General features: G+C 39.6%; 1 protein-coding gene across 1 annotated transcript in view; it reads left to right on the forward strand.

Moving 5' to 3' along the window:
• The window catches only part of tbc1d9 (TBC1 domain family, member 9 (with GRAM domain)), a 50,097-nt gene extending 40,156 nt beyond the window's left edge, over window positions 1–9,941 (forward strand). The window contains exons 17-21 of the mRNA XM_080194081.1: window positions 1,515–1,580; window positions 2,183–2,272; window positions 5,206–5,274; window positions 5,457–5,563; window positions 5,653–9,941. Of these exons, the coding sequence (XP_080050207.1) occupies window positions 1,515–1,580; window positions 2,183–2,272; window positions 5,206–5,274; window positions 5,457–5,563; window positions 5,653–6,348 (1,028 nt within the window). The 3' untranslated portion in view covers window positions 6,349–9,941. The remainder of the gene's footprint in view (window positions 1–1,514; window positions 1,581–2,182; window positions 2,273–5,205; window positions 5,275–5,456; window positions 5,564–5,652) is intronic.
• Window positions 9,942–18,225: the final 8,284 nt, after the last annotated feature.

An 18,225-nucleotide genomic window follows, 5' to 3' on the forward strand; every position in this document is an offset into this window, starting at 1 on the left:
TCCAGGGATGGCGGGACTGATGTATGAGGGGAGATTGACTAAGTTAGGATTGTTTTCGCTGGCATTCAGACAAATGAGGGGGGATCATTCCTCCTTACAAAACTTACAAAAATTCTATCAGGACTAGACAGAGTAGATGAAGGGAGGATATTCCAGATGAGCAGGGGTCACCGTCTGAGGATTCAGGGTAAACCATTTAGGACAGAGGTGAGGAGACATTTCTTCACCCAAAGAATGGTAAGCATATGGAATTCATTACCACAAGAAGTAGGTGATGCCAAAACATTGAATATTTTCAAGAGGTGACTGGATATAGCATTTGGGGTGAATGGAACCAAAGATTATGGGGAAAAAGGAAGGTTAGGCTATTGAGTTGGACAATCGGCCATGATCGTAATGAATGGCAGAGCAGACTCAAAGGGCCAAATGTCTCCTCCTGCTCCTATCTTCTATGTTTCTGTCATTAATAGGCAAATGGGAATTTTTTTTAGTATAATATCTATAGTAGCATTCAACTTATTGATCAAACAATTCAAAAAAGAAATGAGAGGATCCTGTTGACATTTTCACATTAACGACTTAAATTTAAAAAAATCAAATCAGTAAGTGAACATATATCTATGATTATTTCATACGCCAACTTACTACTATATGAAATGTAGTAGAACATCATGGACGGAATGATGTACAGTGCTTAGCGCTGCTGCCTCACAGTGCCAGGGACTGGGTTTCAATTCTGGCCTCAGGCCACTATCTATGTTGAGTTTGCACATTCTCCTCATGTCTGCATAGATTTCCTCTGGGTGTTCTGGTTTCTACTTGCACTCCAAAGATGTTTGGGTTAGGTTAATTGGCCATGCGAAATTGCCCTTTAGCATCAGGGGGATTAGTAGGGTCAATACACAGGGTTACAGGGATAGGGCCTGGGTGAGATTGTTGTCAGTGCAGGCTCGAATGGGCCAAATGGCCAGTTTCTGCATTGTAGGGATTCTGTGAACACTTTGAGGGAGATTAGCCTCTTATGATGTTGTGGAATGGCTATGGACTTTGACATGGTGAGCATTTCTGTTAATTGATCATTCTGACTTGCATTCCTACTGTCATAGAGCTGGGTGTAGCATATCGCTGCAGTCCAACTGAAATGCACTAAAGTTTTTTTTTAAAGCACACAAACCAATTGATTATGACTTTTATATCTTCTTCTGCCAAATAGATTTATCCTGTGCTCCCAAGATCAATTATTATACCTGCTGTTATTCATGTGTTTGATTCAAAGTGATCTCTTCCAATGATTCATGGATAATAGTTCATCATTCATATTTTCATTTAACCGCCATGTTTTATTGAAGAACTAACTATTTCTATCGTAAAGTTTTATGACTACAAAAAGGCCTCAAATCAGAATGGGGAAAATCCAAAAATTGAGCTGGACGGTGGTTATTGTGTTTGTTTTTTTTCAAGGTATATAATTTTTTCAGACCTTTCAAAGCAGGTTCTGTAATTTTTTTCCATAGGTACAATGTGCCACGCAGATCTTGTAGAAAAACTGAAACTGCTGTATAAAATACACGTACTTCCTGGTAAGAACCTGAATTTCTTATTTTGGAATCATGTTCCATTGAAGTAGTTACTTGAATGCAGTTTGAGTAGAAGGCTGTTCATTCTTAACATAGTGAAATAATTTTCCCTTGGTGAATTGAATAAATGAAGTTGTTTACTACTGTGTGCATAAAATGCTAATCTTCTATGCTCCATTGGGAAATTATTATGACTAGTCTTTTATCTAATATCACTTGGTTTATGAAAATGGTTTAGCATTCTATCTGCCCCCTTGTAAAATGAAAGGAAGGTCCCACCTGTAGTAAAAGGAGATCTGTGCAACAATCGTTTGATATCTGTGCACAGGAAAACTGGGTCTCCTAATCTGTATGGAAGTAGACCTCCACACCATTTCCCAGTCATTATAACCCTAATTTCCAACAAACAGTCCTATTGCCTTTTAAAATTTTTTTTACACAATGTACATTTTCAAGACAAAAGGTTTCAATAAGGTAAAACCATAAGTCAGAGGGCTTTCAGTATTCTACTTATTGCAAAGGAAACTTTTAGATTTGGAAGTTTTCTTTTAAATATTTTTGAGAACAAATGCAAATGATTATTATGTTTATTCATTTGTCCTTAGAACCATTTTTCAGTGAGCAAGAGGACCCTGATTCTGCATTTGAAGCTACACAGTACTTTTTTGAAGATATAACACCTGAAAATGTACATGGTAAGTTTTATGCTTATGTTGTGTTTTTATTGAAATATTTCTAAGGTTTATAAATCAAAATGAAAAATTACATATTAAAGGCCACATAATTGTTATATGAACAGGACTGCAAAATGGAGAGACTTATTTATTGCTCATCCTATAAATAGGGTGAGCAATATTATTTACGGGATGTGAGTAACATGGTCCTGAAGACTTGGCTTTGTGGGACAATGTAACAAAGCTGGTGGATAAAACACAAGTGAAGGTTGTGCTTGGGAAGAAATTCCACACCCCTCTGTTTCAGATGTAGTCCATGGAGTATATGTTTTGACTGACAAATGTCCATCTGATATTGAACATTAGGTGAGATGGAGTCTTTCAGAGTTTTGGCATACACCTTGTTGCTGAAACAGAACTGTGTAATCGATTCTCTGCAGTCAAGAATGGGCTAAGGACAATGTGTACGAATCAAAGAGGATAAGACATTGATCTCAGTTGTTTGTGGATATTTTTAAGCCGTTCAATAAAATATAAATATATTTGCAGGAACTTCAAGTTTGTAACCCAACTCCATGCATCTGAGAGACTGAAGTAGTTCCTGATTTAACCAACCCCTATTTTCTAATACTACTTTAATCCCATTTCTGTTGAGCACAGTTGTGAAGCTAATCTAGCAAACGAAAAGTAAAAACAGATCATAGCCATCACAAGAGAAGAGAACAGAATTTAAGAAAGAAGAGCATGATGAAAATGAATAGGAGTCCTTTACATAGTGACCCGGGAGAAGTTATAATGGATATAAGGAAATGACAGAAATGATAAATATTTTTAGTTTGTCTTCACAGTTGTATGTACAAGGGGAGCGAAGGCTGTAATGAGAATAAGAAACTTGAAGTAATTAAGCTTAGCTAGTAAAATGCATTGGAGAAAATAATGAAATTGAAAACTGACATTTCATTGACCTGATGATATATATCCTACATTCTACAAGTGGTGGCTACAGCAGTAGTGATGCACAAGTATGATAATCCAAAATTCCCAGTGGAATGTTCTCAGTGGGAACAGCCCAAATAGATTGGAAGATAGCAAGTGTCCTCCCACTATCCAAGAAAGGAGGAAGAGGGGAACCAGGATACCTCAGGCCAGTTGACATTTTAGCAGAAAAGTGCTGAAATCCTTTAAAGGGGATGGTAACAGGGTACTTAATTGTAATAATGATTAAGCAGTCAGCCTGGTTTTATGAAAGGGAAATCATGCCCAACAAATCTGAATTTTTATCTTTGAAAATGTAACTCGCAGAGTGAATGGGAAGCATATTTAGATTTTCAGTGGCATTCATCATGATGCCGCACTAAACTGTTGCATAACACTCACAGATTGGGGTAATATGTTAGTATGGATAGAACATTGATTAATAACCAAAAACACAGTTGGATAAACAAGTCATTTTCATGTTGATAGTTTTATTAGTGATTACAAGACCAGGATGAGTGCTTGAGTTTCAGATATTTGCAGCCTACATTGATGACTTAGATAGACGGACTGAGAATAAGTATCTAGGTTTGCTGCCAGTACAAAGTTAACTGTGAAGAAAATAGACTTTGTAAAATGAGTAGGTTAAGTGAGTGTAAAAGGTGACAGATGGTGTATAATGTGGGGAAATGTAAAAGAAAAGATATCAAAACAGAGTATTTTTTTTAAAAGGTGAAGGACTGGAAATGTTCGCAGTGAGAGAGTCCTAGAAAAATCACAGAAACTTAGCATGGCAGGTACAGAAAACAAACAATTGTGAAAACAGACACCATGAAACCTTTATTACAAAGACAATGGTGTATAAGGGAAATGCAGTCTTGCTGCAATTGGCCCCAATGCCAATGAACATGGGATAGAGCGGGTGGAGGCGGGGGGAGTGGTAGTTGAGTCACCATAATACCTGTGTGGAGTGGGGCCATGACAGTTGTGTTCGAGGATTGGAGGTGTTGTCCTTGTCTGCTGGGGGTTGTGATGTCCCAGACGGGGTTACCTTCACTTTGAGATTGTGGCACCCTTTAGAAATGGTGTCCTGCTTGCTCAATCCCAGTTTTGCTGGCGAGCTTAGCCCTGTCCCCCACCACCACAAAATGGCTGTATAATCCTCACCAACACCTTGAAATTACATAGAGCGTTGTTTCATCTGACTAAAAAAGGCAGCTGTGAAACCAGCAAGTTTCACACTGCTTTTCATGCCTGATCCAGCACGTGATGCAATTTTGGGGAAATTCTGAGTGCTGACTTTCTGATAGGAAGAATTGCAGAAATTGATACTGACAACTCCATCTTAGTACCAAAGATATACGACAGGTGTTGATTCCGCTAGAGAACAGAAGATTACAAAAAGGTTACAATTCCTTTATCAAATGTATAGTATTCAAATTTAGAATTTGACAGTGGAACCTTGTTGAACATAATGGATTAAATTTTGCTGGAGCAGGGTATCTTGCAGCTTATACCATTGAGGTCACACAATACCAGGTGTAGTCCGACAGATTTATTTGAAATCACAAGCTTTCAGAACGCTGCGCCTTCGTCAGGTGAAACTTATACCATTAGGTAAACATTTTCCTGCATCCTTCAGCTCAAATACTTTGTGCTGTAACTTGCTGGAAGTGCAAACTGGAAGCAGCAAAGAGAGGACAGCAGGGCATCTGGCACTTCGAATGGGACCAAGTCAGGCACAAAGTAGAAAATGAGGAGAGGGAATGAAACATTGGTTTAAGAGTGAGGGGAAAAAAAGAGAGAGAAAGAGAACAATAAGAAGATATTTTAAAACTGCTAATGATATGGGTCATTAACTGGCTTTTTTTTTCAAAAATGGTTGACCCCATAACTTTAAAAGCTAAATCACAGTTTCAACCAAATGGGATTGACTGAATTGGTAACAATTATAGTAACTTGACTTATTCTTGTTATAGATGTTGAGCCAAGGGCAAAACATGAAACAGAAGATGGCTTTGTCACTGTAAACCTGAGGAATGAAAGAGGTAGACAAATTATACAATTTAATGCTTCTCAAGTTGATTTTAAATAGTTGAAATAATATTGATGTGTTAATATATTTTAAAATATAATTTGCTCAAGGATATAGATTTAATTGTTAAGTTATTGTGGTGAATGCTTGTTTTTTTTAAAATAATTTTATTAACTTATATTTTACTTGTTGCAGTTGAAAAGCGACCAAACCCACATGATTATCGGCATTACATCAGGATGTGGGCACAAGAAAGAGAGTCTAAGTTAGAGAGTATTAAAGATCTGCCTAAACTGAACCAAGTAGGTATCAATTCTTTATTTCCAAAACCAGTACTAGCCAATATTTTCCAAATTATTGATGAAAAATGTTTATTCCTAACCCTGTGCAGGAGCAATTTATTGAACTATGCAGAACCCTGTACAACATGTTCAGTGAAGATGTGAATGAACAAGAGTTGTACCATTCCACTGCAGCTGTAACCAGCTTACTTTTGGAAATTGGTGAAGTAGGAAAACAATTCATCACTCAAACAATACAGGAACCAAGCAAAAGTCATGACACTAACAGCAGAGTGCATTCAAAAAAGGAGAATCAACCATTGCATTATGGACAGGGGGATTCTTTCTGTCCGATCCCTGATGGAATGGATGATGAGAAACTAGCTTCCAGCGAGCTGCATGATATTAAACTGGATGACAGTTCACCAAAAGACAATGCAATGTCTTCAGCAATGTTGATTTCAGATGATGAAACTAAAGACGATACGTCAATGTCCTCGTACTCTGTTCTGAGTGCTGGCTCTAATGATGATGATAAGCTGCAGTGCGAGGACATCACAGAAGATACAGTGCTTGTGCGTAACAACAATGAGCCCTCACTTCCCAGGAGTAGTAGCACAGACAAAGTTTGGGCTATCACCTTTGAGCAGTTTTTGGCCTCCTTTCTAACTGAGAATGCTTTGGTGAGGTACTTTGAGAAAAGTGGGTTAGTGATGCCCAGGATTACAAATGCTAAGAATATCAGAATGATGGGAAAGCCAATCACCTCAGCAAATGACTATGAGATTTGCTCAATCTCAGGATGAGGACGTTGCTGCTGTTTAGTCAACAGATTACATGATGTAATCTCCTATAAACCTACCATATAGACCAATATAATGTTTAGTCAACTCAATGTACAGTAGTTTCAGAAAAATTGTCCAATGTACTGTATCTCCTTGTATTGTAAATTATAAGTAATATTTAGGTGAATTGACCCTCCTTAACCCCATGTTTCATTGTATATTATTGAACTTAAAATTTTAATTTAAAACAAACTGCCTAGAAAGCTAGAGCATCTGCACTTTGATTCCATGCTGCTTTATAAACCAGTTCAATTATGTTTGTTAGTCATTTGTAACCAGTGATTCCTTGTAACTTTATATGTTAACCAGTGTCTCTTTGTTACTGAAACCATTCCTGGAAATTTCATTTTTATACTAGATACAGTACTAATACAACTTCTACATTTTGTTTCTGAACCGAAGTTGCTGTTTTAAATTGGATTTTTCCCTTTTTTTGAAAGGATTTGTGGGGATATTGGCTTGACCTTCAAAATGAAAGGAACAATGTATAGAAAAATTAAAACACCAGGTAAAAATACTGTGTAGGGCTGGTTAATTTGTTGATGCTTTGTTTTCATTAGGTTTAATCATAGGGAACATATTAGTTTAACTCTTCATTGCATGCGTTTTCTTTTAATAGAATGGATGATTGTATGCCATATAGCTGTGGTTACCTCTATAATGCTTTGCCTTTAACATATTTCCTGGTTAATTTTTAAACCACGAAACAAATTACAAACAAAGAATTTTAGATAGAGCGAGGAAACCATCAGGACATCTTGAAACAAAGAGAAGGGGAAACCACAAGTTTTATACCGGTCAGAGAAAAGAGCAATCAGTAAATGTGGAGCAGATGGGCCTAGAGAGAGAATAACATACACTGAACAGAAGGAACAATCATCCACTCTACTGAAAGAAAAAACACACTTACAATGAAGAGTTTCTACTTTTTGGAGCAATTCTGTGAGTATTGTAGCCTATCTTACGACAGGGATGATAGGAACATAGGAAATAGGAGCAGGAGTAGGCCTTTTGACCCCTTCAGCCTGCTCCATCACTTAATTGAGATTATGACTAATCTTCTACATCAATACCATTTTCCCACACTATGCCCATATCACTTGATATCATTACTATCTAGAAATCTGTCAATCTCTGTCTTGAACAATGCTTGACAAATGAACCTACACAACCCTCCAGAATAGAGAATTCCAATGATTCTCCACCCTCACTGAAGAAATTCTTCCTCATCTCAGTCTTAAATAGCCTAAGTCTTATTCTGATTCTGTCCCCCTGGTTCTAGAGACCATCCTTTCTGCATCTACCTTGTTGAGCCCTGTAAGAATGTTGCATGTTTCATTAAGATTAACCCTCATTCTTCCAAACTCTAGAGAATACTGACCCTGTCTGCTCAATCTTTCCTCATGGAACAATTCTGCTATCCTGAAAGTTTTTTTAAAAGTCTATTAGTCACAAGTCATCTTACATGAACACCGCAATGAAGTTATTATGAAAATCGACTAGTCACCATACTCTGGCACTTGTTCAGGTACACTGAGGGAGAATTTAGCATGGCCAATACGTCTAACCAGCACATGTTTTCTTCCACGGTCTAAAACACCTGTCTGGTTGAGCATTCGTTGCACTCCTCTATGGCAAGTATATCTTTCTTGGGTAAGGAGACCAAAATTGCACGCTGTACTCCATGTACAGTCTCACTGAGGCACCAATTGCAGCAACACATCCTTACTCTTGTACTCAAATCCTGTTGAAATAAAGGCCATCGTATAATTGCCTTCCTAATTGCTTGCTCTACCTGCTTGTTAGCTTTCAGTGATTCATGAACAAAGACACCCAGGCCCCTTTGGATATCAACACTTCCCAAACTCTAACCATTTAAAAAAAACTCTGAATTTCTGTTTTTTCTACCAAGTGGATAACTTCACATTTTTTCACATTATATGCCACGTTCTTGCGCACTCATTCAGCTTGTCTAAATCCTTATGAAGATTCATTGCATTCTCCTCACAATTCACATTCCCACCTAGTTTTGTATCATCGGGAAGCTTTGAAATTAATTGATTAAAAATTGTGAAAAGCAGGAGCCCAACCTCTGACCTTTGTGGTAACCCACTAGTTACAGCCTACCAATCTGATAATGACTGATTTATTCCTATTCTTTGTTTTTCCTCCATTAACCAATTCTGAATCCATGTCAGCATAATGCTCCCAATCCCACGTGCTCTGATTTTGTTTACGAGCCTTGTGTGGTACCTTACTGAAAGCCTTCTGAAAATCCGGATACACCACATCCTCTGGTTTCCCCCTTTTTCTGCCTACCAGTTACATCATTTAAAAAAAAACAAGTTTGTCAAAAATTATTTCCCTTTCATAAATCCATTTTGTCTCTGCCCAAACCTACCATTATTTTCTAAGTGTTCAGTTACACATTCTTTATAATAGACTCTAGCAGTCTCCCTCCCTTCTTGAATGGTGAAATTATATTTGCTATCTCCCAATCTGCAGAAACCATCCCAAGATCTTTTGAGTTTAGTAAGATGACCACCAATGCTTCCACAATCTCTGGAATGTAGATCAGCCAGGTCTGGGGGATTTATCAACTTTCAGCCCCATTAATTTCTCCAGGATTTATTTTTTACTTTTTCATTCTTCTTTTGTGCTAATCTCTTGATTTTCTAGTATTTCTGGAAGGTATTTTGGTGTCTTCCTCCGTAAAGACAGTCAATATTTGTTTAGTTTTGCTGCCATTTCCTTATTTTCCATTATACATTCTCCTATCTCTGTAATGAAAACATTTTATATTTGTTTTTCTTTTGACATAGAAGTTTCTACAGCCTGTTTTTATATATCTCACTAATTTACTCTCTGTTCCTGTATCAGTTTTTTGATGCTCCTTTGCTGAATTTTAAAAGTTCCCCTATCCTCATGCTTGCTACTTTTTTGGTAACTTTATAAGCCACTTCCTGTGATCTAATACAATCTTTAACTTGTTAGCCATGTTTAAATCACTTTCTGTTGGGTTTTTGTGTCTTGAATGTAAATGTGTTGTAAACCATGTATTAATTATTTAAATACTGGCCATTGCCTGTTTACTGTCACACCTTTTTAATGTTTTCAATTTACCACAGTCAAATTGCCTTTGTCAACCTTTGTCATTTCCTTTGTTTACTTTCAAGACCCTAGTTTCGGATTGAACACTATCACTTACAAACCTAATGTAAAATTTTACTATATTATGATCACTCTTCCCAAAAGGTTTCTTTACAACTAGACGATTAATTAGCCCTTTCTCATTCTTAATACTAGATCTAAAATAGCCTGTTTCCCGGTTTGTTACTTAACATAACTGTTTTAGGATCATCTTATGTACAATGCAGGGATTCATTCGCTACGCCTAAGTGCTAATTTGATTGAACAGTCAGGATGTAGATTGAAGTGCCTCTTGGTTACTGTATTACCCTTGTTATATCCACTTCTAGTTTTTACTATGCCCTACATTACCACTTCTGTCTGGCCTATAAATAACTTTCAACAATGTTTGCTGCCCCTTCCTGTTTCTTGGCGCCAAACTGATTCAATGTCTTGATCTTCTGGTCTAAGATCCTCTCTCACTAATGTATCGAACTCGCCCTTTATTAAAAGTGCTACCCACATCCTTTTGTTTTTGCCTATCCTTCCTAAATGTTGAATACTGTTGAACATTCAGTTCCTAGCTTTTTCACTCTACACTCATGCTTCTGTAATGGCGATTAGATCATAGACTTTTACTTCTATTTGTGTTGTTGATTCATCTATCTCATTGTGTATGTTGTGTGCCTTTAATTTTGCCTTTTACCATTTTTCTGAATTTTGACCCTATTTGATGCTGGCCTTTGTTTCTGCTGACTTTCAATTAGACTTGCTACTTACCACTGAATTCCCTCTGTTTCCCATTCTCCCTACCAAACTAATTTAAATCCTCCCCAACAGTACTAATAAATCTCCTGGTGGGGGTGTTGGTCCAGGACCTGTTAAGGTGTATACCAGCCACTTGTTTAGATTTCTGAGGCACTGTAGAACCTAAAGTCCTCCCTCTTGCACTCTCTCCAACCACACGTTAATTTGCTCTATCTTCCTGTTTCTGTACTCACTAGTATATGACACTGGGAGTAATCTCAAGATTACTGCCTTTAAAGTCCTGCTTTTTAATCCCTTCAAAACTCTCTCAAATCTGCTTTAGGACCTTGTCCCTTTTACTGCTTGTGTCACCAGTACTGATGTCACCTGGCATTCTACCCCATAAGAATGTGATGCAACTGCTGAATGATGTCCTTGAGCCTGGTACCAGGTGGAAACATACTATTCAGGAGTCATGTCTACATATCCAAAAATGTCTGTTTGTTCCCTTAACTATTGAATTCCCTGCCACTACTCTTGGTGCCACAAAATTCAGTCTGGCTGCTCTCCTCTGAGGAACGAAGGCCTCACTCATATCCAAAATAGGAAACAGATTAGTGGACGAGATGGACAAAGGGAACTCCTGCACTACCTGCCAGATCCTCCCAATCTGTCCAGCTGTGACCTCTTCCTCTTTGGCCTGTTGTGCCTTAACCTGTGGTGTGACCACCTCCCTAAACATGTTATCCACGTAGTTCTCAGCCATTGTGACTCCAGCCATCACTCAAGTTTGAAAACCAGAGCTCAGGTTTTTGTAGCTGATGCCACTTCTCCACAAATGACCGTCTATATTCAAGACTTCTCATGTTACAGGATGAACATTCCACATGGCCTAGCTGCCCTGCTATCCCTTAACTTTACCCACTTCATTATTAACGTGAAGCTGCAGCACTGACTACTGACTTTGAAATTGGTACTTTACCTATTGTCTGGGAGAGATCTGCGCAAACATCCTTCTGTTTCAGTGCAGCAGTCATGTTTCATTTAACACCACCTCCTCTGATTAAACTAGTTGGCCTTTATGCTGTCTTCTGAGGCACGCCATAATTAAAGCACAGATTGAAATGAATATTTTCTATTGGTGCTATAACTTTGTTTATAGCCATGGTTCACTGATTTTTGAGATACCATTTTCCACTGAATAGAAATGAGCTGGAAGACTAGGCTGATTTCAGGCCTGTAATTATTTTCCACACTGGAATCATTTGAAGCCTCTTGTCACTGCTAGTTCTGTGCAAAAGAGAACAGTGTACAGTATTTTCTAGGGAATAAACATATAGCTTCTTCCAAGTCTGTCCAAATTGTATGACCTGTTTTGAAAAATCACATTATGATGATTACTGGACCATTCTTTCTGTTCAGTATTGAATTTCATCCCTTCCCTCCTTCACAGAACTCTATTAAGTTGCATCAATTATGTACTAATGTAACCAACAATCAATAGTTTTACTTTTTAATGCTGAGTTGCCAGATGCTTGCCTCTGTACGTGACCTATAGTGCTAACAGAGCAATAATATGCAAATATATATTGAAAATGCTGCAACGCTGTTATCCAAAGTGCATAAAAGATGGTTTTGCATTAGATTGTTAAGTAACTTGATCAGGAAATGCCTTCATAAACTGCAAGTCAACATGATGGCAGGGCCCGTATTTAAATTTCTCAGATGTTTTTCCTGGTCAATGCCAGCATCAACTCAACCCACCATTTTCTTTGCGAAAGAGACACAATAATTGAACTAAAATGATTCACAGGTTTACTGAAAAAAAAATCAAAATTACTGGCATAGAATGGATGTTTACTGTTAGCGCTCTGATAATTACACAAACTGACGCAACATTTGTACATGAAAGGTGAGGCCACAACGTATTTAACTTTTTGTCTCTAAGCAGAGTGCCTTTCATCATTGCCATTAAGCAAAGAGGGAGAATTTGACCTAGCCTGGCTGAAACCAGGTAATAATTGCTGTGGTTTATTCACTGGCCTCTAATTTGCTCAATTTTCAAATTGCAGCTGTCAAAATCACCTGGTTACCTTGAGATTTCTGCCAGTTCAAATCTGGCTGGAATGGGAACCAGGACCAGAAAATGCCCCGAGTGGGAGGTTTTTTAAAAACATTTTTTTGTTTTATTTCCTTGTAGGCTAGGGGTGCAGGCACTCCAGCAGCCCTCACACACAAATCTTGGTCATCCTCTGTCCCAGGCTTTCGCCCCTCTCCAAATGTGCAACTCCACCACCATGTCCCTGTTTTCTAACCAGCGCATGGGACCATTCAATTTGCTCATCAACGGTAGCCCACTGCCATCTGAAATCCCTCTTCTGTCCACCAAACATGTAACTTTTTTCACAAGTCTTGAGCTTGAGACTGGAATCTTTCAGACTTCATGCATTAGAGGACTGGTTGACTTAACATCCACTGTAACCCTCTCAAACTGCTTCTACCTTTCTTAACAACACTCCCTATGACTCGCATAATTCAGTAAGCAAAGACATTTGTATGCTTCTCACATAGCTTTTCCAGATCCTGAAACAAGAGATCTCCCACCTACTCAAGTGCCCTTAGGTAGTCAATCAAAATGGATCAGAAAAATGGTGGCTAAGTTTGAACCCCTGCCCACTTCCACTCATTCTCATTAGGAAATTACCTTGCTATATCCATCCACGATGTAACTGTGTGAGGGATATGCAAGTTCAAATGTCAGCTACAGCTAAGATTTCTTTTAATCTTATCAGTCAGATTTGGGGATTCTTTTAACTCTTTCCAACAGGACTAAGATTCCTTTCAGGTAAAGAGAAAGAGGATAATGGTACAGCTTCTTGCATTAATTTCTTTTGTGATAATCAAAAGGAGCATTATGAATTTTAAGTAAAACTGTTTCCTCACATATGCTTACAAAATGGCCAGGATATTTTGTTTGTACTTGTGATGGGCGAGTTTGGAGGCACAAGTGAAAAATATCACAAGGTTGCCTTGGACATGTTTCCCAGCAGCATAAATCAGGACACGATAATTGCCCCTGTCTGTGGCTGGCCTTGTTCAATGGCAACAGTGTCATTTTAGAACATAAGAAATAGGAGCAGGAGCAGGAATAGGCCATCTAGCCCCTCGAGCCTGCCCCGCCATTCAATAAGATCATGGCTGATCTGATTTTAGTACGTTATTACTTGGCCCATATGTTGGAATCAAACCCCATGTCAAATTAAACTTGCATGGCAGCGTGATGTATGATTGGTTTCAAAAGACATGCACCTGGCAAGCAACACTCCAAGCGGCGCTCACAGCTGAATGCTCTCAAGCTGGCACAGTACTCGTGGAGAGTCTCCTTGTGACGAGCAGGGAAGACTTTACAGCCAAGTGAATGTCAGGACAATACCTTCAGCTGAGATGAGAGCTCAGGGTGAAGTAGAGTAGCCACAGCTATTGGCACACAAATGTGCAGTGTGGGATAATGGTGATGTGGAGTCTTGCTCAACCAGCATATGAACTAAGGACTGGGTATCCATGTTGTGGCCAAGATATGTGGCCTTGAGAGATGGTTTCAGATGATGAATGAAGAGTGGGCCTTAGCAGACAAGAGCTCATTGTCAAGTCTCTTCCTTTGATGTTGCAGTGAGGAGACCATCAGGAACATGGAGCTTGGAAATCTTGCTATAGGTAGGAAAGAAGGCGGCTTTAATGGTGGCACTCAGCTCACCAAAGGAAGGTGCAGAGCTATCAAGAGGAAGGGGTGATAAGGCTGCTCCGTATGCAGGGACCTGTCATTCATAGATGCCGCACTAGACCCAAGGTCCATAGACAGTACTTTTGACACAACTGCAGACGTCTGAGAACCAGTGTTGCCAAAGACTACGCATGTTCAGTGAACTGGTGGGTCACATCTACCACCTGCTGCAGGATTGGGCACCTTGGGGACTGATTGCAGTGCTGAATTGGCTTCTTCAAGGGCTTCACAAGTGACCTCTGGGATTTCAAAAACCTCCACACACAAGTGCATCCAAGAGGTTATGGATGCAATCTTCATGAGGGCACTCAACTTTGTGTATTTTGAATGCGATAAGACTAACCAGGAAGCAAAAGCAATAGGATTTGTGCAGGTATCTGGTTTTACACAGGTGCAGTGTACCACTGACTGCACTCATGTGGCACTCAGATCTGTAGCATCAAGCTGTCAATTATGTGAATCGTAAAGATTTCTTTCACTTGCTGAATGCTCAGCAACTTTGCAACCGTATCAAATACATCCTACATGTGTGTGCTCACTTCCCAGGGAGTGTGCATGATTCCTGCATTCTCAGTCACTCTCATGATCCTGACATGTTTCAGGTTGACAGAACTGCAGTGTTGGCTCCTCTGGGACAAGAGCTTCCCACTGAGGATGTGGCTGATGACAACTGTGCAGAGGCACAGAGTGCAGCAGAGACAAGATGCAATGGGGCTAATGCTGCAACTCACAATTCAGTCTAGCAGACCATAGGGATACTAAAGATAAGGTTCTGTGGTGCCCTGGTAGAGCCCTCCAAAACAATCCACAGAGGGTCTCACCCATTGTCATCACCTGCTGCATACAACATAACCTGATACTATGGAAGAAGGGGGGTCTGTTTGAGGAGAAGATGGAGGAATGGCATGTCTACTCTGATGAGAACGTCAAGGGGGATGAGGCTGAGGAGGTCCTTGAGGGCAAGGATGTTAGCCATGAGGCCATGACAGTGTCCATATGAGGCAGGTAAGCTTGATTGCCACTGGATTTATGAAGGATGATGAGGATACCTATAATCTTCATATGATATCTGTGGGTATAGTACTCGTGTCTGGCTAATGGAATCAGACATCTCCACTCTAATAAGGCTCTTGTCATGGAGACACAATGGACATCAATAACCCCTACATTCCAGAAAGAGGATGACAACTTGCAGTGGGGACAGTCCATAGATCCTCACAGAGCTTATGTGAATGTCTGACTCCTATCTAGTTGATGTCAGCTAGCAGTTTAAAAATACAACCCACCACCACCTTCTCAAGGGCAATTAGGGATGGGCAATAAATGTTGCCCTAACCAGTGATATCCTGTGAATGAATTTTTAAAAAGCAAGTACTAGATATTTTCTCCCATTGCCCCAACTTAGCAGGCTCTACCTCTGACCTTTTAAGGGGGACTCCAGCTGCTCTATAACCATTTAATGGCCAATCGGCCATTAATAAACTTGAAATAGAACTTTTATCTTTCTGGATCAGGAAGTCCTGCCTCAAAGAGCTGTTAGTAATCAGGTCTCCAACACATCAGGACATGTGTGCGACATTGGATTGCAATTTGGGTATGTGTTTGGGGGTCTTGCTGAGGTCAAGTGGCAGGTCCTGGTGAAGTGGCTGGGGAGCTGGGGTTGAGAGATCATAGAGAGGACAACACTTCACACAGGGAAGGGCTGGGCAATTGGTGTGGGTCTCTTCCAGCAGAACGAGCTACTAACTAGGCATTTAAGGCTCTTAAGTGGCCTATTATTGAGATGATTTAATTAATTCATGGGTGATGGAAAAGGTAATGGGCAAAACTGAGGCTGAAATTCCCAAAATGTTCTGGTGGTCTCTACTCAAGATATGGTAGAGATGAGGAGAAGCCTTTCAAATTTTCAGATACATTATTTTTATTTAAAATTCTCGAACTTCTTTTCAAATTCCTCCACAGCCTTGCTTCTCCCTATGCCTCTAACCCCTCCCAAGCTTATAACCCTCTGGGAATTTTGCATTTTTCAAGTTCCTTCCTTGCGCATCACTATGACCGGGCAGAATCTTCAGCTAGCTATACCCAGCTCTGGAATTCCCTCCTTAATCTCCTCATTTATTTATCTCTTTTCCTCCTTTAAGATGCTGCTTAAAACCTACATCTTTGACGAAGCATTTGGTCACTTGTCCTAAAACCCCCAAAATATGGGTTAATGGGCAGGTTTTTCCACCACCACCCTAGGACTACCTCCCTAACAGCAGTTGGATGTACCTACCTCACAAGGACTGTAGCAGTTCAAGATGGCAGCTAACCATCACTTTCTCATGGGAAATTATGAATTGGCAATAAATGTTGGCCACCATTGCTGAATGTCCTTTTCCTGCAAAGCACATTGGCTTGACAAGCTTATGATGGTTGTTTACATTGAGTTAGAACAATTATCATGACAGATAGTATTGAAAAAATGATTACAATTCCGAATAGATTATACAATAGATTAAGGCATTTCTGACTCCTTCAGACTGGAATTAGTTCCACAAAGGGCAGGTAAAATTGAATTGCGTCTGTAGAACTGTACCACCGTACAAGAACAGAATACTGTGCTCTTTGTACAGGCTAAGAAGCCACACCCCTGCTCTCTGACCTGTTCTGAGTGTGGATTACAAAATGTAATTCTTCATGTTAATGGAAATGAAACCCATGTAAGCACATAAAATTGTCCATACCAATGACTAGAGTTGTTATTGCATTATCTGCAAAATATATAGGCTGTAATGGAGAGCTGGAATGAAACCAAGATTATTAATCTAATTGAAGAGTGCAGATGATAGTAGAATGAGAAACTATCAAAGTTTGCTTGATTTTTAAATGTAAGACTTGATTACCACCTCAAAGTCACTCCTTACTTGCTATATAATGGTCCTAAAGATATGGGTGGTGGGGAAGGCAGTACGTTGTCTAATGTCAGACCTTGAGCCAGAACAGGAACCTACTGAAGTTGTGCAATACTGACCCCACTGAAACCATGGAATCAATTCATTCATTGGTGGTTCAGTTATGAAACTCAATACAACAGTGACTACAATTCAAAACTACTTCAAAGTGCTTTGAGAAGACCTGTGGTCGTGAAAAGCACTATATAAATATGAGCCTTTTTGTTTCATTCACTTGCATGTGATACATGAGTGGCATGTGTGGTGAGGTCAGGAGGTTCGGAAATTAAGAGTGCAACCTCTCAAAAGCCAAAAATGGCTGGAAATTAGAGAAGCAGATCTGCAGAAAAATGTTTGACTCTACTGTTGGGTAACTGTCATGGATGGAACACATGTGCTTTGTGTCATTTTTACAGCATCTTCACAGGAGGGCCAGGCAGAAGGAGGGAGCAGGGCAATGGACAGCAGCAGAATAAGAACGCAAATCTCAACAAGACTAGCCATTAGAAACTCCTAGACATAATGCGGCAAAAGAAGATGACTGCAAGATGCATGTGGTTGGATGTGTGACATGTCACATGGAAGGTGCTGGTGGGACAGTACACAGTAGAGTGGGAATAGTAAGAGGCTTTAACTTTCCCAACATTGACTAGGACAGCCATAGCATTAGGAACTTGGATGGAGAGACATTTGTTGATTTGTATTCAGGAGGAATTTCTCATTCAGTATGTGGATGGCCCAACTAGAGAATGGGCAAAACTTGACCTCCTCTTGGGAAATAAGGAAGGGCAGGTGACAGAAGTGTTAGTGAGGGATCACTTTGGGACCGGGTGACCATAATTCCTTTAGTTTTAAGATAGTTAAGAAGAATGATAGGTCTGGCCCAAAAGTTAAAATTCTAAATTGGAGTAAGGCCAATTTTAATGGTATTAGGCAGAAACTTTCAAAAGTTGATTGGGGAAGTTTGTTGGCAGACAAAGAGATGCTTGGTAAGTGGGAGACTTTCAAAAGTGTGTTAACCAAGGTCCAGGGTAAGCACATTCCTTTAAGAGTGAAGCTCAAGGCTGGTAGAAGTAGGGAACCTCGGATGACTCGAGATGTTGAGGCCCTGGTCAAAAAGAAGAAGGAGGCAGAGGACATGCAGAGGTAGCTGGGATCAAGTGGATCCCTTGAAGAGTATGGTGGTTGTTGGGGTAGAGTGAAGAGAAAAATCAGGAGGGCAAAAATGGGACATGAGCTTGTTTTGGA

This window comes from Carcharhinus amblyrhynchos, chromosome 1 (genome assembly GCF_965287045.1).
Source record: "Carcharhinus amblyrhynchos chromosome 1, sCarAmb.v2.hapA, whole genome shotgun sequence".
Classification (NCBI taxonomy): domain Eukaryota; kingdom Metazoa; phylum Chordata; class Chondrichthyes; order Carcharhiniformes; family Carcharhinidae; genus Carcharhinus; species Carcharhinus amblyrhynchos.